The following is a 25558-nucleotide window of genomic DNA, read 5'->3' as shown; positions in this document are numbered from 1 at the left end:
AATAGCTGTGCTATTTTCCTTGTTTCCTTCCCAAAATAAACTGAGCAGTGAGACTAAAACAATCCCTTACGCTGTCTTGAAGTATAGGACTTCTTTTGTTTAATTATTTGATACCCACGCAGTATATAAAGAAATAAATCCTAATAAATATAATAAATCCTTGATTAGCTGGTCTGATATGTCCAAGAGTGGAGTACTCAGGAAACTTTGTGATGCTTCTTCGCAAATGCCACGTAACTTAGCTCCTTAACCTTTTGGGGTGCAGGAATAGTGGGACCTGTTACCAGAATTGAATATTTGAAAGGTGTTACGGTCATTACCTTGAAATGTAACCCTAGTGTTTGAAAGGTTCTATCTTTGGGAAGTTGGCTCCATTTTCTGGCTTAATTGGTGCCTGTCAATGATAATTTGAAATAATTTAATGAATCCCAACAGGTATTATTGGCTGAGACAAGTTGAAGACTTCTTTTCTCTTTCATGTTTTAGTGTTAGAATCACAGAGGATGTTTTAAGACTGCTTGATGCTGGTAGGTCATCAGGGAAGACAAGTTTGCTTTTAGTAGTTGCCAATCCAGGAAAATTTACTAGATGCATTTACTGGATGTTTCGGAGTTTAACAGTTTCTGAAAAAGCTCAGTTCAAAGGACAGTGATTAGAAAAAAATCCCAGAGTTCATGAACTCACAGTACATCTTACATGCCGTGATTTATGTCTCTTGACTAGTAAATTAAAGAACCCAGTGACTTGAAAGATCTTTCCATGTGCCGCTTTGTAGAAACAGGGAGGAAACAGTTCCAGGGTATATAGAATTGGTGTCTTACAGAGAACTGCATTACTTTTTAGTATGCTAGAAAGACATTTGATGTTGCAGGACAGTTAACTGCGGACATGCTGCTGAGGCAGGTTTGGGAAGTGGCTATGCTTTAATCTCACTGTTCTAACTGAACAAAATGTAATGAGGAGAGATTACAGTCACCAGATGAAGAAGCTGGAGTTCACTGTGGGCTTGATCTTGTCTCCCACATGCATTGTTATTTACCGTTCTTAGGGCCATATGTACAGCAGATGATAAAAAGTCAGGAGAGAGATCTACCACTAGAAGGGGATGTAAAACTAGCTAGGGCAATAGGGTATTTAGCAGTGCAAAGTAAATACAGATGCTATAGCCATCTGCTGTTTATGCACACTGTGATCTTAATCTTTCAGGTCCTACTGTCCTTGGACGAGTAGCAGGAGCAGCCAGACAGAGAGGCCCAAGCAGCGTGTTGCTAAAAAGCCAAATGAATACACTGGAGTGCTCGACCCTGTAAGAGCAGTACCAGAAAGGAATGCACAATTGTATAATACCAGGCATCTGGCACGCTCTCCTTTGTACTGGGAGCTCGGAGGTCTAGCAGGACCCGGGCCACGTCTGGGAATGCCTGTAACTCATTTCTTACTTTGCTAATTTAGAGCCTTTAAAATGTCAAAAATGCCAGTGGCAGCCTGGGAATTCCCTGTGCGAGCCTCCAGCATGTGGGCTGGTGCCAGCGCTTGCACCACACACTGGGACAGGCGGCAGGGAATCCCAAGGAGCAGTGCCAACACCCGGCACCACCATAGGGTGGTTTTGAGGCTGGTATGGGGCAAGAAGAGAATTCAAGGGAGGCTGTGAGTGCATATCCTTGCAGCTCGGGCAGTCAAAGGAGAAAGGCAGGCAGGAGGCTCTGCTGCTTTGCCTTCTTGGTGGGCTTCCTCCAGTGTCTTGCTTTTATGCAGCTCCACAGGGCTCGGTGTCACCAGCCCCTGCAGATGTGTCATGGGGAACTGTGCTCACAGGAGGGCATGTAGGCTGAGGGGAACTGCTTGTGCCAATGGAAGCAGGAGAGTAGAGCAGGAGGAAGGCAGCCTGGACCACTGTCATTTGGGTCACTGCTCCTTTCTTGGGTCACTCTGCCCCAAGATAAGAATCCAGAAGAAATGGGAGAAAAAATAGTTGGTTATTTTTATTGTTTCTGTTACTTGTTTGGCAAAGGAGAGGTAAAGGGGTGACCTAATAGCAACCTACTCCTTCTTAAGGGGGAGCTACAAGGATATTGGAATCAAACTCTTGCTGATAGTAGCAAACAATACAAACAGGTCCAATGGCTAAAAACTGGTGTGGAAGATTAAAACTGGACAATAGAGGAAACTCCACAGAAAGTAGTTCTTTCTTCCCATAGTAGTTACTGTCATTATTTTCATTGGCATATGGAAATGTAGGCAGAGAGTTGATGGGCTGTTTGAGATCTTTTACTTCAGGGACTCATCGATTTTGGGGTGGTTTTTTGCTCAGCAACACCACACAAAGCAGCTGCAGTGGCTGTAGCACTTAGCACCACTGGCAATACACCTCTTGGCCATAGGATCTTCACAGTGGCTCCTGTCCTACTGACATCTGTTCCCTGGTGTAGAGACCTGCTCTAACCTATGCCCAGCGCTGGTTGGATACCGCTGGCAGGTCAGGTCAGGCCATCAAAACTTTTGGGTTGCTGTTGCACCCCGGCGTGCTTAGTCATTTCTACATCTCTCATCTCTAAACTTGTGATGAGGTGACTCACCCCTATTGAATGCATGCTCGATTTCATTATATAGTCATCAGCATGTTTTGTATGCTTTCTATTAAAGAATTGCATGTTTCTTTCCTTTAATATCCTCTGGAAACAGCTTAGGTAAACAGCTTAGAGAGGGGAAGCTCAGTACCATATACCAAAAAAACCCTCTGCTATAGGTTGTCACTTGTGAAGTACCGGATGCTGTGTTTGAGAGAATTGGGAATGATGAAGTATTTTCTCAAATTGCCAGTTTCCGCTGCATTGAAGTCAGGGACACTGAAGGCTCTGCAGCATCTATAACTGATTTCCTGAACAGTGTAGCAAATAGAGATGAGAGCCCTTTTCTTGTAGCTCACATGTGCAACAGAAATCACTTAGCTGACATAAATCAGGGCTAAATTGCTTTTAAAGGCTCACAAAAACATTTCTGAAAGAGACAGGATGAGGAAATCATTTTGCCGCAGCAGAGTGCGTCCCCATGATGAGTACTATTAAAGCCTGATCAAAGAACCTTGTTGGCTTTTCATTAGAGCCTGGTTATGTATAGTTGAAATGCAGCAATGGTTTCAACAGAAGAGGCACAGAAATATGCACAGGAGGTAAATTTAAGCAGGAATCTAGACCATCAAAGTATGTGATTAAGGACAATTTAATGTGCTGAGTAATGCAGCATGATTTGGATATAATTTATCCTAATCCAGTCTGATCTTTTACAGGAGAATATATTATAGGTCCACAATTAGGTGAGACCAGGGCCCCATCTGGCCTCCTGTCTCCAACAGTGGCTTACGGCCAATACAAGAAACAAAGCAAATATAGAGTAAGCTTCCCCTATTTATCCTCTCTGCTTCTGGCATTCAGCCATTACGGGACTTTTGGGGTGAAAGCATCCAGAGTGTGAAGTACAATAGCCACCATTTATCTTTGCTGCATGGATATATCTCATTGCCTTTTGAACTCATGCCTAATTTTGATGATCACAGTGTCTAATACCAGTGGGTACCACGATTCAGCTGCCTTGCATACAGGAGCTCTTCTTTTAGTGTAATTTAAACTGTTGTGCTCCAACTATTCTTCCTAGTACAGTAATTCAGTGGAAAAGCCTTTCTGAGCAAGCTGTGTCTGGACCTGAGGCTTGGAAATCTGTAATTTGCCAGTGTTCTTCTCTCCCTTCCCTTTCTCCTTTTCCAAGGACTCTCTGGGATGAGGGTTTTGGGAGTGACACTGTTGGTCTCCATGCACACTCCAGAAGAGGTGATGGTATATTGCCCCCCATGAGCAGGCACAGCTTGGTGAGCAGTGGGTGATGTCTTCCTGCAGGGAGGTTATACACAGGGAGCAGTGCCACCATGAGATGGAGGGGACAGTGGCTGTGCACCATACATGTAGCTCTGGGCAAAGTTAGTCTGAAACAGCAGAAGGAAAGTGTCCCTGGAGAGGGACAGCAAAGGGACTCTGCCTTTTCTTATAATCACCATTTGGTCTGTAATTCAGAAACCCAGATGGACCATGTGGTTTCAAATCAGATGTCAGACCCAAATCTATGGAAGCTAGAGTTTGAGGGGCTCACTCTCAAACTAGAAAGGGCTAAAGAGAGAAAGAAATGAAGCAAAGATTCAACATCTCTGCTGCTTTCTTAAGCTCTTAATCAGTTTCGTATGATACATATGCAAGCTCATTAGCCCGACTAGTTTATAAGGTATGTTTGAATTTATGATTCTGATGTTCAGTACTTAATTTGTAACGATGATTAGATGCATCTTTTAAACATATATTGTATCTACATGTAAATGTGTATAATAAAATCCCCGAGTAAAGAGCACAACTGGAAAAGCCGCACATGAGAATGATTATTTTTATTACCTTGTTTTTATCACTCAGCATTTGTATTATCAAGGCTATAATAAAGTGGCACATGCTTGGTCATTGTAAGACAGAGATAAATTTGACCTCCTCACAAGGTCAGTGTAGAGGAGGTGAAGAGCACCTCCACCCGGAGTTCTTGCTAAGGTAAATACATTTTTCTGTCCTGTGGAGAAATTTGCCATCTGAAGGAATAAACAGGGTAAAACAAAAGCAGATGAGGATGTGACTCTTAGGCAAGATCTTGTTTTTATACTTCTTTCCAGGAAAAAGCTTGCTATAAACATTTGTGTTGTCTCTTTCAAGGCTGCTGAAGCCTTGCAGTAGAGGATCACATGGTGTTAGCTCATTGTCCCAGTGTCCTGCAGCTTCCAGGCTGTGCCAAAGCTGTCTCTCCCTGGTGCCGGAGAGGCTGGGCTTTGCTGTCAGATTGCGCTGCTCCGTATCTCGCAGCCCAGTGAAATGCTGAATGTGAGTTTCCAAAGCCCTGTCTTCCTCCAGGAGGAGAATTTCATCATAAAGAAATACAGTTGTGAAAAATTCAAGAGGCTAATCCTGCATATCTTTAGCCTGAGCCAAATACTGAAGTTGTACCCTGGAGCCAAGCGATCAACTTCACTGCTGGGGAATCTCAGGACAGAAATCTGTGAGATTCCCCAATCATTTAGGGAAGGGGCAGGATGCCTCAAACCCATCTCTCATCCTTCTACACCCATTTTACACAAAAAACCTCATGACAGCCACCCCCAAACACTGTGAATCTGCGTGAGGCTGAAGTGGTCCATGGAGATATCATTTATCTTGGAGCTGTCTGCATCCCCTGCACCTTGGCCTCTGTGGCAGAGCTCAGGCTGTGCTGTGCAGGGCTAATCTCTAGGATCCTTCAAGTGCAGAGCAGAGGACACTCATTTTCCTTGTCCTGCCCCTCCCCTTCATGATACAAATCACAGAAGCATAGAATCAACTCATTGGAAAAGACCTTTAAGATCATCAAGTTCAACATTACCCCAGGACTGCCAAGGCCACGACTAAACCAGGTCACTGAGGGCCTCATCTATATGTTTTTTGAACACTTCCAGTGACAGTGATTCCGTCACTTCCCTGGGAATGCTGTTTCAATGTCTGATTACCCTTTCAGTGACAAAATCCATGGATCCAGGTGCAGGAAGCATTGCTGGAGAGGAGGCAGTGTCCATCTCCTTCCAGTCTTGGCTTTTCTGTGCAAGCTAAGGTTATTGGTATAGGGAAGATCTCTTCTGCACTTACATGTTTCCAGTGTTGTGCTTGGCATTTCTCAGGAAGAGCTTGGGTTGACTTTTACCTTGTTGGGTTCAAGGATGCTGTCAGAAGTCAGCACTAAATCATAGAATCGTAGCATGGTTAGGGTTGGAAAGGACCTTAAGATCATCCAGTTCCAACCCCCTGCCATGGGCAGGGACACCTCACACTAGACCATGTCACCCAAGGCTCTGTCCAGCCTGGCCTTGAACACTGCCAGGGATCAGGGTTTCCAGCTGGGTCCTGGTAAACCAAACTAGGCCACCATTGTTATATGATGCAGAGAAAATCACTACAGCCTAACCAGAAGGATATACTATCTGAAACTATGCTGTTTGCTCTATGCCAGCATTACAGACACACTGTGAAGACAACAGAAAGGTGGCAGGAAGGCAAAAGTTCTCTTTTATGTTGTCTTCGTTCTCTTAAGGAGCTTGTTGCACAAGAGTGGCTTACCCTTCTTAGCAGCAATCAGACACTGCTTCCAGCCAGCAAGAAATGCCTGGGTTTGAAGTCAGGTCTCCAGATTTTCTCCTTGCCCCTCAAATCCCTTTTGCTTACGGCAAGGAATTGTGGAATCTTGGGTCCTCCACAATGGGGCCCTTTCTGACAGGGCTGGAAAGCTCGACCTCTGCTCAGAAAGGACAGATTCATGTTTGAGAGGGCTCCACAATGCAACGATTTATATCAGGAAATGAGCAGAATATTTTCTAAAAAAAAAAAAAAAAAAAAAGAAGAGGAAAAAAGCCTTCATCTGTTTATTTGGCTCAGTGAAGAGATCAGCTGTGCTTCTGTGATTGCAGAGGATGGAATGCTGGAGGGGGAAAATGTATAGCTGTATGCAACCATATGTATGTGTTCATGATGCATAATGTATAGAGTTAATTTTGCTTGATTATGTCTCAGAGCTCAATGGGAATGAAGATACCTTCATGCACATGGTTAAACTTTTGCACGTTGAGTACCATGAATGCAAATTTTAACCCTGCACTGTCCATATACCTCCTGTGTGTTTGTATGGTGTTACGTATTCAGCCATAGGCAGGCACCTAGTGAGAGTTCTTGGTTACGCTTGATATTGTACCAATTGTCTCAAGTAGAAAATGTCAGTCTGGCTGTTGAGGGAAATAAGTTAGGAGTTTCAAGACGCAAATATATTCTCAAGGCTCAGGTTTCTGTGCGCATAAAGAGCAGTAGCAAAGTATTTTTGTATTGGCTTACTTTAAAAACACTGTCACAGAATCTGATAGCAGTGCTAAGAAAAATAGTTTGTGGAAAAGTGGTCTTCATTACTGACTGCAGACTGTATGAGTGCTGGGAAGGAGAGTCTGGACTTCCTTGTTAAAACACTTCTGTGCTTCTAATCTGCCTGGCAAATCGTTGGCAATTAAATGATAATCTGGGTTGTTTGTTTGAAATGTCATACATCTCCACCGCAGCCTGCCTACACCACTAGAGACTTTTAGGAATTAAGGAGCATGGGAACATAAACACCTACAATGCATTTAAATGTGAATTAGTGAAAGCCAACAAATACGGAACAATTTTAATTTATGTATTAAAATACTCTGGAGGATACAGATTAACCTCCATTACTCAGGGTTTGTCACTGTCTCATCTCCTTTGGACAGCAAACACTGAGAAACAGACAGAAAGATGATTTACTCTTCCTTTAGCTTCTGTCTCGTCTGATGAAATGTCTGCTGTGCAGCTCCCCCAGCCCTGCTCCTCTGTGGGTCTGACAGCTCCTCATGCATTGCAGGCACTGTTTTCTCTCACGGTTGAAACTCACAGTTGTCTGAAAACTTTGCTAAATGAGTTGAAGCCAAGCCTTGCATTACTGGCAGACAGAGGCCCCAGGCTAAAAGGTGACGTATCTGAGAAAGGAGGAATCCCACAGAGAGAGCTTGCTGGGTCTGCTGCCGCGTGGCAAAGGGGAGAAGCTTTTGATAGAGCCTTTGCATCATGGGTACCACAGGGATGAAGTCACCTGACTTAACACATCACCTCTGAGGGGGAGCTGTGCTGGAGCCAAGTTGCAGCCTTATAGTACCTCTGTTGATGCACTGTTGCTCTGCAAACTCTCCTTGTTCCTGCAGGAGGCTTCTGCTGTCCTGCTAGAGCAACCCTCTGGGATAGATACAAATCAAACTGAATTAGAAGTACAGCTAAAGAGATGGGCACAGTCCATCACAGACACACCTGGTCACCTCCAGTCTTCTCCGCTTGGAATATTTCTTAGGCTTTATTGAGCAAATGTCAGGATATTCCTCATTTGTTAAACAACTTTTCCAATTGTGCCACTGCTTGTTTGTGTATATCCTTATGTGTTTAGAAAGACAAAGCCACGCCACACACATACATCAGTGCTTATCAACTCTCACTGGGTACAGCAGCCAAGTATGTCCCTAAAGAAAGATTGTGCCATAAAGCTTTTCCATAACATTGTTAATATAATGATCACTATTAAATTAGATTGCAAGTGACATATAAAATCAATGACACAAGATATTTTTATCTTTTCACAAATTTCCAGACTGACTGTGGATAGCTTAATGTGATAACAAGGCAATCAGCTCTGTAGTAATGCTTGTGGCCTTCCTCTCACATTCATTGCTCGTTTTCAAATGGGTAATGTTATCCTGGTGTAATGCTGATGAGAAAGGAGATCCAGCCTCCCTCTCCTTTGTCAGTAGAGTGTTTCGAGCTTGTGTGATGTGCTTGGCACCAGTGATATTTTAATATCGTTACCAGCAGGAAATACTTTCCTTGCCAGTAATGAAGTTCAGTGTCAGCTGAACGTGGTGCTCCACAGGAAGACTTTAGACAAAATTGCCATATTCTGATACAGAAAAGGCTAGAAATACCCTATTTTTGTGAAAGGCATGTGTTCAGTATGGAGTGATCCTGGCTAATGAAGGAGGAATCTGCCAGAGCTATTTTCAGATCTGCTGGTTTCACTGCTATTCTTGCAGCAATGGCTAGAAGGGAAATTAGGATGGTGGTATCTGTTCTCATACAGAAATAGGAGAATAATGGAAACATATGTGTGCTTATAAAGATAAAGAGGTAAAAAGAGGAAAGGCAGAACAGAAAGTAATCTTCTCTGGGTAGCTGCAGATGTGACAGTCGTCGTGCCTTTCCTTGGAAAGGTTCTTCTGCAAGGCAAGGTTTCTTGTCTGATTTAAGGTCTAGCAATGTGCCAGGCGCAGGCTGTACTGAAGGAGAAGATTGGAGTCTTGGAAGTTGTTAGAGTTATGAGACACCATTAAATAATTTCCTTAATTGTTTTGGAGACATAATCAGATACTTCAGCCTCACAATAATGCTCCTCTGAAAATAGGGAGGCCAAGAGGTATTCATCTTATAGATGGTCACTTGGGAAAGGGAAAAGACATCAATGAATCACATGCAGGATAATAGGACATAAAAATAAACATGGAGTCAGGCGGGGTTCCTTGCTGGATGCTATTGCAAAGCAGCAGCACAGGCTTTCTTCATTAGCAGAAAAGAGGAGAAGAGTATGTATACAGAGAGCACTTTACTCAGGCAGAGAGATAATTTGCTGTACCTTCTTTGCTTTCTATTTCAGCAGTGATTTTTTTCCCCCATCCTCGCTGGGAGGAGCAAGTTTTGACTTTCAGAGTTTCAGCGGGGAGATGAGGATTTTATTTCAAGCTCCATTTTATTTGATACTGCTTTGTCCTGATTTTAGAAGTGAAACGTGGATGTACAGAAAAGTGACAAGGCAGGGAGTACATGGGGTACATGGACTTCAGGAGCTCCAAGATCAGAACCTGATAAAGCTTGACTTTAATCCTTACAGCAATAAATGAAAAGATGAAAACTCGCCCAGTAGCTTGATTGGTTTCTTCATTTCTTTTTTGAGCAACCCCCCTCATGACTTTGGGGACAGTGAGGATTCAAATAAATATTTTGTAATAATAATTTCATTTCTTCTGTAAGGATGATCTTGTGCTTAAGACTAGGAACATAACCAGAGGTTGTAGGTTCAACTGCCTTCAAGAGCCTGAATACATTCTGTACCCTCCTATGATGCTAATTACCCTCCAGATCTCAGAGACATCACTGAGAGCTGCTTGCTACTTCATCCTATTGTAGCTGACCCTAATTTACTCAGCTGTGCACTTTGCAGTGACAGTAAGGGGCTTTTTCCCTCTTCAGACTAACCTCAACGTTGGTTTTCACCATGCACAAGCCATGAGAGAAGCAGTGATGGGGTTTGCTGGACAGAACTCCTGGCTCACGTGAACAGTTACTGCCTGTGTTGGCACCCTGCTTGCCATTGACCAGAAAGTTGGGACAGGCAGGAGGTACTGAAATGCTCATCAAGCATGTGCACAATGGAGACACTAGGCCAAAGCAAGTTATATGTGGGGATCTCAGCAGGGTTTCACCTTCTTACCATTTAGCACTGTCAGAAGAGAGGCAGTTCAGGGCAGGACCAAACGCAGACATTCGCGTGCCAAGAGAGCTGTATTGACAGCAACCACAAAGCTCCAAGCTGGCGTGGGAGCGGAGCTGGGGTGGAGGACTGCGTTTTGGGGATTGTGCCTTCCCTGGCTCACTCTGAGGGATCTCTGTTTTGGGCACCATATAGCAGGCATTATATTTGCATATGAAATCACTTGTGTAGAAAAAGCAGCCTATTCATGGACAGTAGCATCCTCATATCAAATACAACTGCAGACATGGCTGAGAAAACAACTATTTAATTGAATAAGAAATTACACTGGAAAATCCAAAAAGGGTGCAAAAACTTCCCCCTGTTTGTCTGGAAGCAAATCCTAGACATGTAAGGCATGGATCCAAGCATGGGATCCAAGGAAAGTGCTGGGAGAAATAGAATTTATGGGTGGCCATACCTCTGCCCTTAAGACATGTTGTTTCCTTAGATGATCCCCCAAAGTCTTGAAATAAAATACATAGTTTAGGATATTCCTTCTCTGGTTCCTCTGGAGTACACAGCATGCTGCAATGGACAAAACCCCACTTCTAAGAGCCTGTCCCCCCCTCCAAATTTAGAAGCTGCTGCCTGCCCCTGCAGTGGGATTCCTGCAAACACAGCCTGCCTCTACAGTGGTTCATTAGGTGCTATTCCCAGCATTAATGCCCCCGGGTACAGTGTGTGTCTGTGCCCCAGGCACTGTGCCCACACAGCAATGCTGTCTGCCCAATCTGTCATTGCCCAGGCTTCTGCCTGTGCAGACTATTTCAGAGCTGAGTCTCAGAGGCTGAGAAAGTGCTGGGAAGAAGCACAGCCATAGCAAAGCATTTCTGTCTTCAGCTCTGCTTACCCAAGATCAGCTCCTGCAGCTCCCTTCTGTAATTTCTTCCCAGCTCTGTAGCAGCTGTCTGAGCTCTCAGCTGTTCTGCCACAAGCGAAGGTGCCAGCACCCTTTAATCACTATAGAAAAGTAAGGGTGCATTCCCCATCCTGGAAGAAAAAAGAAGGACAAAGTTTGGGGTTTGGTGTTGTTTTTCCTTGCAGAAGACAAGCGCTTGTCAGAGATAACGAGGAGAGGTTCTGAGGTTATTCAACAAATTAATCAGCCTCTGAAAGGAGAGGACTGCAAGCAGTGCCAGACAAGCCTGTAGCAGCCGCACCCCTGCACCAAGCAGTTAATATTCCTTTTCCTCTCCAGGGGAATGTCAGGGGTTAATTCAGTAGCTGTGCATTTAATAGCTCAATTTAAAGGGGAAAAAATGACACCCTTCTCCCCTGCCTTGCTGGTTGTGGATGGTTTGCTCTGTCTCGTTGATCACATGCTCCCCGAGCCCCTGGTGGTGCAGAAGCCCCAGCTGCTGCTGCTGATGAGCTGGTGCTGCTCAGGATCCGTCCTGGTCCCTGCCTGTCAATGCCTTGCAGTCCCGACCTCCTCTTTAGAGGAGGGAGTGCACAGGATGAGCTCTTGAGCATATGGGTGGAAATCTGGGAGGCACCCATTCTATCACCACCGTTTCCAGCTCTAACCATGTCTATTTGTTGTTGTCTTTTTTTCAGGGACTATGGATCTTCAAAGAGAAAATCAGGTAAGATACCAGGCTTTCTGGCTTTCTATGTACTGCATGATTACAGAGAGGAGCTTCCCATGTGCCCCCTTCACCCTTCATCCCACCCCCTCTCCAGCACCTCTCCCCTTAAACCTTCCATTTACCTTGTGTGGTGTTAAACTGCATAGCAGTTTAACTTTTTGTTGCTGAAGCCTGCTAGAGACAGATATTAGCTCTGCAATGGAGAGGAGAAGAAACCCATCACATACAGTATTGCAGTTAAAATGACTGCTCTCCTCTGACTGTGTTTATACAGCTCCTTCTTCAGTCTGAGATGATAATTGTATTAAATTTCTCTCTCTCTCATTTTTTTTTTTTTCTTAAGTCATTCTTTACCTGAGCAAACAGTCAAAATGCAGCCTGAGAGCTGGGGTTCTTTTCCAGAGGGGAAGAGAATGCTTTTCTATTCTCTTTGGAATCTTTTACCTTTGCTTTTCCAAAAGGATCTGATGAAGCTTCTGATGCAAAATGCTTTCAATGCCAGTGTCTGGGTTTGGGCTGCTTCAAAAGCTGTAGCTCAGTGTTTTGTTTTTAAGCGCCTGGATTCAAATGTCCCATAAAACCCTAATCTGAAACTATATAAATCCAACTTTTCCCCTCCCCTTGTAGCTCTTAGTGATTTTTACAGATGTGTTTTCAATAGGGACGTGTAATTATGGGCCTCTGGGTTTGGCTGTGCTGCGCTGGATGTGTCAGGGCTTTCTCTCTTTTATTTTTTTCCTTTTATTCTTTTTTTTTTTCCCCAAGCAGCATTGAGCACCTGCAACTCTCATTGACTTTGTTTGGAGTCTTGGGTGCTCCCAGTTGTATTCAGGGCATCCAAAGAGAGGCCTTTCAAACCCATAGCAACTTGTGGAAAACTCTGGCCTGTGTACAGGGGAGAGGAGGGGTTTTTCTTCTTCTTGCTTTTTAAGATGATGAAGAAACACTGCAATGGCTTAATCTTCGGGAAGGAAAGAAGATGAATGTAACATACTGGTCTCCAATGAATGTCACTGCCTAGATTGATCTGTTGGTTAATTATGAGAGCTTTTAAGCTGCAGCTCTCTAATAAGCTAAGTGATGCACTAAAGCGAAGCTGTTGCTTCACCCTGGTGTCCTGTACATCAAATGGATATTGCCTATGCAGGCCAACACTTTAGGTATCCTTTCCCTAAGGTTTGTTGTGGTAATGAAAAGGCAAGTGTGGTACTAGGTGCTGGCCCAATGTGCTAAACTACGGTATGCTTCATTCTCCTAATCTCCTACAAAACTTATCTGGATTGCACTTCTAGGATCTACTAAATGTAGTATTACACGTGTAGTGTTTGTTCATGGTGGCCTGTGACTTATTTTGGCAGCGGCACTTTCTCTAAAGGAGCTGACCGTAAAGGTGAAGTGACCCTGTAGAAGGCAGAACTGAGTGTGCAGTGACACATCCTGAGCCCTGGGGGTTTTGGGCCATGTAAAGACCTTTGAAAAACAGCACTGAGGTCTCTGGGGCAACCTGATTTAGCAGTGACCTAGAACAGCATTAGGAAACCAGGAGAGCTTTGGGCTCAGTGCACCAGTTGACATGCACAGGAGTTGCAATGATCTTGTAAGAGATGTAAGGATTGCTTTGGGAGTGTGAGGAAACTGCTGCTCCTCCATTCTTGTGGCTCTGGAGGGAAGTTGGAGCTGATCTCCTACGGCATTAGGGACAGAGGGATTGAGTCAGTGTAGCTGAGATGCCATTTTTGGATGCTGCCCTGTTGTGTTCTTTTTGGCCTCCTGCCCAAGTGATGTGTTCCTCCATGCCTGTGAGTGATGGAGGCTCAAGTCAGGCTCCCTCCCTTGACTGTCCCACCTCCACATGCTGCCAGGTCTCCTTCTGGGGCTGTTTCCTCTCCTCTGCTTCTAGGTGCTTGGCCCCTTGCACAGCTACAGCTTGGAAACAGTGGGATTTAGGGATGCTCTTTCTTCACTTAGCTAGTATGAAGAGGAATGTGAAGCAGCTCTCTGACCAAATGAGCTGCATAAAGGGACTCTGTTTCCAGCCATCCTCTTGCCTGATTTTAGAGCAGAGGAGGAATGCTTCCTTCTGTTCAGAGCTGGATATTGTGGGAGTGCTCACACAATGAGCGAAGGAATATGCCAAGGGAGTTGGTAGTTGCAGCCTCTAACAAAGACCAGCTTTATGACACTCAAACAAGTGATGGGGTAAATAAGCACAAATTTCCAGGGTGTGCTGCGAGCGCCTTTTAAGGTAACAAATAGCTTTGAAATGTAGTTTCCTCTAGGTGCAGACACTAGTCTGTCTTTAAACAAGAGACAAATAGGCACTTTAAAATGCAGTCATCTCCCAACAAATCAGGCCTGTGAACACATCTTCTGCCTTGACCAAAGATGTGCTGGGAGGAGGCTCTGGGGCATGAGCACAGCTGTCCCACACTGTCCAGCAGGAATCCCACAGCTGCCGTGTCTCAGGCATGTGCAGGCACAACATGAGCACGGCCTGTTGCAGAAACATTTGGGGAATGCCTCTGACAGCCAGTGTCACCTCTACCCTGACCTCTGCCTTGCCAGAGTGCTTGTCTAGCTAGTCCTGTGCTCGCTCCTTAGAGCAGAGACAATTAATCCAAGTTCAGAGTTTAATAGGAGTTATGGAAACATTTACTGCTGCAGCTGATACTGGTTGTAAACATTTGAGACCTTCTGAACCAAATGCAATAGCATGGCATGTCTTTAACTAAACAGAAGGGAGTCTAGCACTGCTCTGGGGTACCTCTACATGCCAGCCCTGAGCCTGGCTTCCTCTTGTGCAAAAAGCTGTATAAACACACAGCCCTTTACTTGGATATGGTCTAATTGTAAATGATTTGACCTGCAGTCAGCTCACAGACCTGGAGCTTCACTGAAGCAACTGAGGCTCTGTGTAGGCATGGGTGTTTGTTGTGGCCTGAACTGCCACGTGTGCTGTTTGTTGCTTTGGATTTGTGGGGCTTTACTTGACATGCTGCTTCAGAAAGCTGCCTTCATGTTACCAGGCAATTGCTGCTCTATGACCATCTGTCAGTGCGGAAGAGACCTCAGTACAACTGTGAGGAATGGTTACCATGGGCATATTCTGTGCACTCGCAACAAATGGTCTCGTCTAGGTCTGTCCAAAGACCCTCTGTAGCAAAAAAAAAGGAAGGAATTGCTTTCTGGACTCCAATTTGTCAGTCGCATTAACCAAGTGAACAGCAACTCATTTGTCACTCAAAATAGGCACCGCTACCATCATTGTGTGGTTTCTTGTGCTCAAATCAAAATAAGGGCAGAATTGCTGCAAGTTCTAGTAATGGATATTTGCATGGTACATTACAAACCACAAATTAGGTTAATCCACTCCACAAACCCTACCAGCTGCCATCTGTGCCTGGTGAACTAATTAACCCTTGAGACATCTGCTAATCCTGATGTGGCTTGTAGAACCAGTTGGGGTATCTATCTTCCCGAAGATGTCCCCTGTGTGCTGCTCCCCTCTCTCCCTACCCTTGCTGGCTAGAGCAAGTTTCAGACTTCTGGAGTAAGATGATCTTGCCTTCTGCCCTTGCTGAGAATCTTTCCTGGCCGGTTTCATGCCAAAGTTGTTAACCCATTCCCCAGTCATGAAGCTGAAGGAAGCATCTGGGACCTGGTGTTTGGTGGCAGTAGTAGCTTTTCCACACTTGCAGCTTTTCCACGCTGAGTCTCAATGCTCCTCAATTAATGAGAGTGTTTTCCTTGACAGCAGTGCGGTTAGATGCAGCGGAAGAGATGCTGCTTTGCCTTAGCTTTCAAAGCTAAGGCATGGTTCTCTGCCACCTGCCTTGTAGGCAGCCAAGCCCTTGTGCTTACTGCTTTCAGTGTGCACTAGCAGGAGCACTGCTGGCCACCACCTTCTGAAATCCTAACAAAAATCCCCATTGCTTGCTCACTCCCACTGCCCTGACTGCACTACTTGCTGCTGGGGGCACAGCTTGCTTCAACTGCTGCTTAGTGGCTTTCTCTGGCAGCTTGTTGCTATGTGGTAGGATGCTCCTCCAAATGAGAGGGAATAACCTTAAAGTTCATGGCTCCATCAGCACTGCAGTGTCTCTTTCTCAGCTGACCAGAGAAGTACATCAGCTGGCTGTACTTTGGCTGAGTCTGCCAGCTGAAGTCTATATAAATAGCCCATGTAATTGAGCACTTAGAATATTAACTTAACAGTTTGGTCCAAGCCTCAATGAGGATGCTGATGAGGCTTGGCTTCCTCAGCAGAGAGAACTATACTTCAGCTTAGTTCCCATGTCCATTTTTGGACTAGTAGAATATGGCAGCACCCAGAAAACAATCTCTGCTTCCTTTCCTTCCTGTAATCTAAAACTAGGAAGGATGTCTTTGCTGGCAAGTAAATAATAAAAACTTCAGAGTCCATTGGAAGCTACTTCCCAGATTTTTTACAGAAACATCTGTAATGTGCTCCTTTTCCCTCGGAAGGGAAATCAAGTAGAGTGGAGAGAGTTGCAACAGTGACGAAAGTGAGAAACAAGCAGATCACTATAACACCAAGGGCTCTCCTGGGTGCTCACTTTGTGGGATTGCTTCTGTGGGCTTATGGGTAGAACTGATGACAAGAATTGTGTCTTTAGCCTGATTCTTCCTTACTAGGGAAACCTTCTTCACACACAGAGGATGTGGGCTGTCAGCTCCAGGGAGATGTCTTAATTGTAATTTCTTTATCTGGGATAGGGCTTTTTCCTGCTTCCCTTGTAATTACAAAGGGAAGTGCCTTACCTCTTTGGCTTTTTCTGTCTTTGCAGCTGAGCTATGCTCTTCACTTCAGAGCTGAACCCTTCTGGTCCTGTCACGCTGCATATGTCCAGTGTGCATTTACAGCACCATGGCATGTGATTGGTTTTGGTTCTGGGTTTGGGTTTGGGGTTTGTTTGGGGGGGTTGGGGGTGTGGGGTTTTTTTGTTTTGGGGTTTTTTTTGTTTGTGTGGTGTTGTTGTTGTTTTTAATAAATGAACTTTATTTTCTTCAGTTTGAGCTGCCTCCTTTGAGGCAATATGGAGAAATGGCCTTCTTAATCATTCACTGGGGTCACAAATGTGTGAGCCGCTAGCTGGACCAGCAAGGCTGTGGTGCTGGAGCTGTCTCTGCCTGTTGCGGGGCTGAGGTGCCCATCCTAGGGGCACAGCTTTGTTGGTGGAACTGAGTGTGGGACTTCATAGGTCTGCAGCAGCCATTTAGCTACACATGCGTACAGGGAGAGGACAACATACAGCCTCCAGCCTTGGCAGATATTTAATGGTATTTGTGGGGGATGGTTTTAGTGGAGGAAGAAGGAAGGATGAACCTCTGCAAGAGATGCACAGTGCTCCCTTTCCTTTGCCTTAAGGTTGTAGTAGTGTTGGTGGGATGTCATCTGGAATGGTTGATGCTCTTCTAATATTAGAAGAGCTGTGAATGCAACTGCAATCATGCTGCTGGCATGCCTTAACTTACTCAGTTGACTGTTAAATCTGTCTCAGTTTTCTCGTCTCAGGCAGAGGAAGTCTGAACCTTTTCAGTGGGTTCTCAAAGGGGCCAAATTTAAGAGTGTGTTACTGAAGATGATGAAAAAACCAACATTGTGAATCCCAGCATGAAACAATGCATGGTGGTGACTGCAGCAGATGTCATGTGGCTACCCACATTGAGTGCATGAGTAGTGAAGTAGGCAGTTGGTTATTGCTTAATGAATCTGAGCCCAGGTGATAGCAGCAAAGCTAGGATGTGTTTTTAAACTCCAATATTAGTTTGAGTCATTCTGCCATTGTGGTATTTGTCTCTGAAGTCTGCCTCCCTGTCCTTCGTCCGAAGGGAAAGCTTCAGCTTGGAAGGTTAATCTTTGAGTTTTTAAGGTGGTGAATGGGGATCTAAGTTTGTCGAAGCCCATGGCAAGGTCCCAGGAACATCTTAAGCCACGTAGCTTGGGCTTGGTGACTTAATCCGTGTAAGAAATCTGCGGTACGACATGATCCCTGCAGACTGAGGCATGTGCTCTTGTTTGCGTCCTGATGAATCACACGTGCGTGCTGTGTTCCTTGCATTGTTTTCCACAATTAGTGCAGACAGAGTGATGGTGGACTGGCTCCTTGGTGCCATTTGGCCTGTTGATGAGGATGGTTGGATGAGGGACTTTGCCAGCCGCTATTTTGTAACGCCACGAGCATGTACTGACAGGATTGCTCTTGATCAGAAATCAGGATCTGTTCCCCGCCATGCGATTAACCTTCTTGGCTGTATCTACTAATTACTGCATGGAATTCAAAAACAGCGGATTCTGGCAGAACATTTTGGTTCTCACATAGCTTCTTTTTTTTTTTTTTTAAGCAAGAGGTTAAAAGATTTAGTAATAAAAGAAGGATAGAGCAGGCAGAAGCATAGCAACCAAGGACTAAACAAACCTTAGCATATAATTACTGGGGATGTACATCTTGGGCCTGGTTCTGGAAGGAGTCAGTAGTTAATAATCTCAGGGTGAATCCTCAGTTCAGTCCTTGATGACGGATCTTCCTCTTCTCATGATGGAGAATTATTCTTTCTCAACTCACTAAACTTCCTCAATTTGCTAAACTCCAAAATCCATTTTATTGGCATTTTCCTGATGCAGCAATTCCTAAAACAGCCGTTTTCTTTCCTGATGTTTTTAATAAGCCTGTAAGTGTCTCTATTTTAAATTCATCATATAATCAAAGGGACATCCAATCTGTTGGGTTTTTTTCCAAAGCAGGACTAATGTGCTGTGCTCAGGTGCACTTGCACAGAGTGGTATATTTGAGGAAGAGCATCAGCTAAGTCAGGCAGACTTCATTCCGTGCAGCATCTGTGTGTGTGTATGTGACCTGATTCTGCATCTTCAGTCAAGATGTGACTCTGTCCACTCCAATCCCACTGCAAATCCAGCCTGTGATATTCTGGCAGGAGGAAACTGATCTCACACTTCTCCTTGTGCACTGTATTTTTGAAGTCACTGCTTAAACCAAAATGTTTTGGACTTCTGCTGAGGCTACTGGAAACAAGAGCAGACGATAGGAGATGTTTTTCTGCACCGCTTCATTTTTCTGTTGACATGTGGTCCTTAGATGTATAGGAACCCTGTCATCTTCTGGGTGGCCCATATGCTGGGGTGGGAGGAAGACGGGATAAGAGAGGGAAGAATTGTATGTGTGTTGTGTGGGTTTTTTGTTTTGTTCCTTGGCTTTTAAGCTGAAGTGAGGGGACAGGGTACAGGATTAGAGAAAGGAATGTGTTTGTGCTCTTTGCCGTTCCCAGTTCAGCGTCAACGCTGCGCAGAGCCCCGTGTCAGGGGGAGAGGGCAGGGAGGCTGGATGGGCAGGGAAGGACTGCAAGTATGAGGTGTGGCTTGAGCACAGCTATGGCAGAACAGCACGCACCCTTGTGAATGTCTCAGCCTTCAGCTGAGCACCAAGAAAACACTTGGTACCTTGGGGGATGTAGTGGCATTTCTCGTGGTTTTAAGGAGTTGTGTATTCTCCATCTGCTGCTCTTCTGCCTTCCTCCTCTGTCTGTCAGTGACAGATGGTATTAACACTGCCTGCGTGGGTTTTCCTCTTGCACAGAGAACTGTGTGCTGATGGGTTTTGATTTTGGCATGTTAGATAAGGCAGGAGAGAAATGCACTTGGGCGCTGGAGTGGAGGGTGATGATCCTCAGCCGTTGCAGTAATCTGTGCACAGCACAGACAGGTCTGGCTGAGAGGAGCAGACCTCTTACCTGTGTGTCTTAGATAACTTAGTCTCAGGCTAGTGAGCACCTGAAAATTTAATCTGGCTTTGCCATCTAGGTTTCCTTCTCACATGAGTGTGTCCTCAGGTTGTTGAGAGCACTCACCCTCTAAAACAGCACTCCTGAAGTGCCTCCAGCTTCATGCATGATTTTATAGTTGTCACACTCTGGCTGTGTCTGGGCTGTGTGACAAGCAAAGTCCTCTCCAGTCTGCTCGGGATGGAGTGGCTTATCTAACCAGAGACGGCTGGAAACATTACTTATAAAGGTGTTCAGCAGGAGTTATCATGTATGCATCGATTGGCCAGCTCAGTCTGCTGCCAATTAAAACAGGCTGCCTGGACATGCCGATCCTGTAGTACACTCTCTGTGCTTGGCAGCGTGATTTCTTCACAGTTGGAATTTGACTCTAGCTCTTTCTTTTCCTTTGAGCCATGCATGAATCCTAGTGTGCGTATGTACCTGTGACTTTCCAAGTGTAATGGCTGGGGTTTCTCTGTCCTCCTTGGCAGTGCTAGAGGCACTTTTTTCCCTTGGAGGGGTGATGCTCTAAGTTTGTACAGCTGTAGATGTGGATTAGCGTTCAGATATTCTAGGCACTTCCCAGCAAAACTGGGAACTGCTACAATACTGTATGTGCAGGGGCTGTACCACAGTGATCATGTGGGAAGCAGTCCTTGCTTGCCATGTGGAAAGAGTTAATGTGTGCTATGGATGCCAGAACAAAAGCTAAACAATCCTGGATACTTCTGGGTCTGTGAGCAGGATTAGGAGGGTCTTTTGCAAGAGTAAACAGAGTAGGAAATTAGGACTAACTTTTCTTTACATTAGTACTTCTAGAAGGGATGAAGGACTGTATGAGGCTGTGAAAATGCAGCTGTTGAGTGTGTCACTGTGCAGTTTGTCGGGCATACGATCCTCTTTCCTCACTGCCCCATCCTGACTCAGGAAAGGGCTCTCTGGTTGTGGATTTCTCCCCTGCAGGAGTGAGTTATCCAGATGATGAATTTCTGAGGCATGCTCGAGTCACGTGAAAGCCAGATGTGAACGTTTTCCAAGCAGTGTGTGTGGGTCTAGCGTACGCCAGGCTACGTGGCAAGTGGAAGTGGTCTGAGATTGGTCTGCAGCCTTGTGCTGGGGAGGCAGGGAGTCCTGGCAGCTCCCAAAGCAGCCACATTTGCCAAGGAGAGGAAGGTCCTCGTTGGGCTCCTCATTGTGGCTCAGCACATTTGCCCCTACCTCCTGCACAAATGCAGCACCTCTTCCTGAGTACAGGTCTTGCACAGGCTGTTCATAATGGGGATGAATGTGATGAATAGGACTAAAATTAAAGCCCTTATTTAATGGCTGCTACTAATCCTCTTGCTCCTGCACTTGAGCTGGATTTGCATGTTTGATAATCTACTACTCAAATATTTTTTTCAAGATGTAGCCCTTCAGGATGCTGTCCCTTGAGCAGATGGCATGGGGAGTGGAGGTGTTCTGTGTCAAGTGTATAGAAGAGATAGATATGTCTGCAAGGATGAGAGGTTTACTTTAAAACACAGTCTCACGGGGGGGAGGGTGTGTGCGGGAAATGAATAGATCTGTTTTCCTTCGAGAACTACCTTAAAACACTTGCTTTAAATATGATGTATTAGCATCCTACAGACATAAGAGCAAGGAAAGCTTATTTAAGCTACTCTGGTGAGGAGCAGGGGTGGCTGCTGCTTGCCCAGCTATTTCAGTAGCAAATAAACCTTTCACTGTGGTACCCAAGAAGTGCAATGGCTGACCAGGCCTGCTCTGGGTCAGGCACCGGGCACAAACGTTGTTTTTGTTTAGGTCTCTCTGGAGCCTGGAGGGAGAAACGTCAATGGCTCAGTTCAACAGGGTGCCTTGAGCAGTAGTGCTTGAAATAGATCAAAACACTCACAACCTTTCTGTGCCATCCTCCCGTTTCTCTGGCTATCTGTTTTTCTCTGCCTAATTGAATGAATTAATTGTGTGAGCTAGGAATGTGTGAAAATGGTTCCAGTTCAGATAAAGGCTCATCTGCATTTTCACTCTTTCCAAGCTCTTTTACACCCACATTGTAGAGCTACATGCACACTCTGTATCAGAGTAATTCTCTGATAAAAGCTCTTCTGTTCATGGCGGAGGTTAGCAACACCAGGTATTTCCCTCTCCCTTCCCAGGACTATTGCCTTCCCATTTAACCAAAGTGCCAATCCCCAGATCAATGGGAAGGAGCTAGAGGAGAGTAACCTGGAGACACATTGACAAAGGGTGGTCAGTGGGTCTGGGGTTGAAGGCTTTGGAAATGGCTCACAAGGATATGGGAGAACACTGACCATGGTGCTGTCTGCACATGGGAGCAGAAACAAGCCCTCACAGTTTTGGAGTTCTTCGTGGATCTTTCTACTTTTGATTGCTTGGTTTGCCAGCCTCACCTTGTCAGGAGGAGGCTGTTCCTCTGCTTGTCTGAAGAGAGCAGAAAGGAAGTGATGAGGGGAGAATTGGAGACAAAATCCCAGGAGGAATCTTTGGAGGAGCCAGAAGAAGGATTGAGTAGACTGAGCCTGGCCCCTGGGGGTTCTTTACCTTTTCTAAGCAGTAAGGTGTCTCCCCTGAGCATCCAGGGCAACAACATGGCACTTCATTTATACCAGCTTCTTGGCAGGCTTGACCTTCAAAATCTAGACTGAAATAAAGGCTTAATTTCTGTTTTCTGTTCTGCCATATGTGACAGACATTAGTGACCAAGGCTCTAGGCCAGTTCTAAGAAACTAATACTTCTAAGGAACAGCTTATTCAGCCTGCTCTTGCTGACTTATCAAATAACACTGTTGGGATGAGAACACCACCATTCTTCTCTTAATGCCTTTTATTTGAACAGTGATGAGTAAAAAGCAGTATTTACTTCCCCCAGCTCCAGCCAGTTACTGGACCACCAGTGAAGTTCTCTGGGGTGGAACACTGACTTCCCAAGAAGCCAGTATAGTTTCAGTCAAAGATTGTACTGCTTAGTCTCTTTCCACCCTTCCAATAAAGACAGGAAGGGTTTATGCCTGGGAAATGAATCTGCAAAATGCTCAGCTGCACTCACCACTGTGGTCCTTGAATAACTGAGCCACTAGTACCTCCTCATGGACAGGACTAATGACCTAGAGAATTGATCACTGTTGGAAAGGGTCAGTCTCTTTCACATGTTAGCATCTCTTCAGCATGGCCACCTGTTCTTATCATTCTTTTCTCAGTATTTTAAGGTGCACCTTAACAGCTGCTGGGGGATTTCAGTATTTCCAAGTCATGTTTAAGGCAGGGCTTCGTGAGAACAAAAGTGTTTGATTAGTTAAATGGACATAGGCCTGCTTTCTTCTGTGAAAGGCAACTTCCATAGAACAGGTCATGCCTGTGTAGTTAAACTACTTTTACCGTCCAAAGCAAGGTAGCCACATCCAGATCACTTGTGGGGACTTGTCTTTGGCCCATACTAACTTCTCAGCTATGCACAGAAATCATTTGTGGTGAGGGCTACATGGCCAGAATGACAACCACACTGAGACTCGTAAGCAGTATGATCCAACTCCGCATAACTACTGGAGGAATATTGTCGTGAAATATGTAGCTTAACAGGCTAGACAGCTATACAGACACTAGGTTTAAAAAAAGTTTATTATAAAGGGCCCTGATAGCCCCTGTTACGTGCAACCTCTGAATCTTTAGGAAGGTGCTCCTTCTGGCCTTTACAGCAGTAATACATAATGGACTCAACATTGAACTGAACGTTTCAAGCGCTGTTACTGACAAAAAGAAACCTGCATCAGTAGCTACTGCTAAAATGCCTATGGAGGAGTTTCTCTGCACCTGCTGGGCCAGGGACCCAGCTGGAGGTGCAGTACTGATGTGAACCATGAATGCAACATCTCCTGGATTTCGGTAGCACTGCACCTGGTGCATTTGACTCCTGACTGACTCTAGGTTTTGTAGCTTTTCCTTGAAGCTCACTTGTGTTCTGACTGCACACAAGACAAATAGTCTGCTGCTAAAATGACTGGAGCTGTATCGCAAGCGTAAAGCGTTAGTCCCCAGCAGTCTGGCGCCTATTCTCTTGCCAGTGGTGGGAGGAGCAGCAAAACAACCAGTTTCGCTGGCAGCAGAAAAGCTTCTGGTGAAATCTAAAATAACCCATTTCATGTGTTTCCATCACCACAGCAACCAGCTTAATTATGTCTTTAAAGCCTTTCCACCCCCCCCCCAACACCTTCCTTTGCTTCCCCACCTGAGGAGCCCGTGTGGGGTTGCCCACCTCTGTGGCGGCAGCTCGGATGGGATGGGGATCAGCGGCCGTTTCTAGCGACACGCCTGCTCTGTTGCTATTTCTGTGCAGCGCGGCTCCAAAGGGAGCCTCCTCTGTGCTCTTCACAACCGCCTCAGCCCTGCGGCTTAGCTGGAATTTACGGACCTGTGTTTCTTTTGAGCTTTTAAAAATAATTCTGATCAGAGGGGTTTGTTCTGGCTCCGGCTGAAGCTGGCAGCAAGGGCTGTATGGGGCTGGTGTTAGGAGCAGAATTGGGATGCCGTTGCCTTAGGAGTGGCTTTCTTTGAGCAGGCAACTTTAATTTCCCTTCCAAATACTGAGATTTCCCCACCCACCCACCTCCAAGTCATCTGAGACCAGCCAGTGCTTGGCCATGTGGCAACAGGGGAGAGGAGAGGCAGGAAGCGAGGGTTTGTTCGTTTACTGTTACCAATCCCATTGGAAACCAGCTCCAAGCCCCATGCAGAATTCCAGTAAAACTCTGTCCTAAAGGGGAAGCCAGGGGCTGTTCAAAGCTTGTGTTCAGTTGGCTCGGGCACAGCGTGCTTCTGGGGCCTTTGACCTCCTCCCCATACCCTGGCTCCCTTCGCGGCTCTTCATTTGAGCTCCCTGTGAAGTGGAATCCATCACTAATGTATGATATTTTTATTATTTGTAGGGGGGACTCTTAGAAGCTGGTAGCAATTAGAGCTGAAACGTCTTGGAATAAAGAAAAAATCCCCAAGAAGGAAGTTTAATGCTAAGCAGATGTGCAGGAGCAGCTGAAATATGCTAGCTGTCTTCTGCTTCAGAAGCAACCTCATCCACACAGAGCTGCTGTCAGGCTGGGGCAGCTGAGAAGTGCTGCTGCTTTTATGCTGCTTCTTGGGCCGGGGAGCCCATGTTGGGGACCTGTGGGATTGTTTACCAGTTAATCCTTAGATTGACCTTTTATTGTGGTTTAGACCAATGGTTTTGGCAAGGAAAAAAATACTTTGTTTAAAAATTAATTTTAAAAAAGGCTAGTATCTAACAATTGTTTTTTATGGTGAGCTTGATTCCTTGAGATCTCACACGGGGCGTTTGTAGATACGGCTACTGCAGATCGAAGTTTAAACTCACTCTATTCTTGGCCAGACAAGATGCAGGGTAGCCCCACGCTTGTGTTAAGCACAGCTCATTGTCTCTATCTTCAACTGCTTGGCTTGGGGCAAACTGTTTGAAATCTTCCCAATTGCTCCTGCAATACATCCTCTGCTTTATCACTGCCATATTCAGGTGGTTCTGTCTGGAAAAAGATCTGACAGCTGACTGAAGTTCATAATCCTGCTCCTGAAGGCAGTGGAAGTCTATTCAAAAGCCAGTAGACAAGTTGCTGACAACAACTCCTTCGCACCCTTTCCCGTGTGTGCCCTGAGTCTGTAATAGAAACATGCTGTATGTTCCCTCTATCAGCTAAAGCACAAGTTACTCTGCCAGATGATTTCCTGTTGTACTCGACCAATGCAGAGCTTTTTCTTTTTTGTCTTAAATGGTTATCCAAAGTAAATTGTTGTGATTTACCACAGTGTATTTTGTACTATATTGTGACAGTGCAGTGCATGGGCTTGGGACTTAGGTGGTTGGAAGATTTCAGGTTTTTCCCTGAATAGGCACTATTGGAGAATTTACTGAAAAGTAAGCGAAATACTGAATCGAACTGAATTACAGTTTTGCTCTAACA

The 25558-nt window shown here is 45.2% G+C and overlaps 1 protein-coding gene across 3 annotated transcripts in view; it reads left to right on the top strand.

Moving 5' to 3' along the window:
• SH3PXD2A (SH3 and PX domains 2A) overlaps positions 1–25558 on the top strand; it is a 263601-nt gene that overhangs the window by 155251 nt on the left and 82792 nt on the right. For all 3 annotated transcript variants that reach the window (XM_065672179.1, XM_065672180.1, XM_065672178.1), the window contains exon 6: positions 11740–11768. In XM_065672179.1, the coding sequence (XP_065528251.1) occupies positions 11740–11768 (29 nt within the window). The remainder of the gene's footprint in view (positions 1–11739; positions 11769–25558) is intronic.

This window comes from Lathamus discolor, chromosome 3, assembly GCF_037157495.1.
Source record: "Lathamus discolor isolate bLatDis1 chromosome 3, bLatDis1.hap1, whole genome shotgun sequence".
NCBI lineage: Eukaryota > Metazoa > Chordata > Aves > Psittaciformes > Psittacidae > Lathamus > Lathamus discolor.
This window is presented reverse-complemented; position numbering and strand designations above follow the sequence as displayed.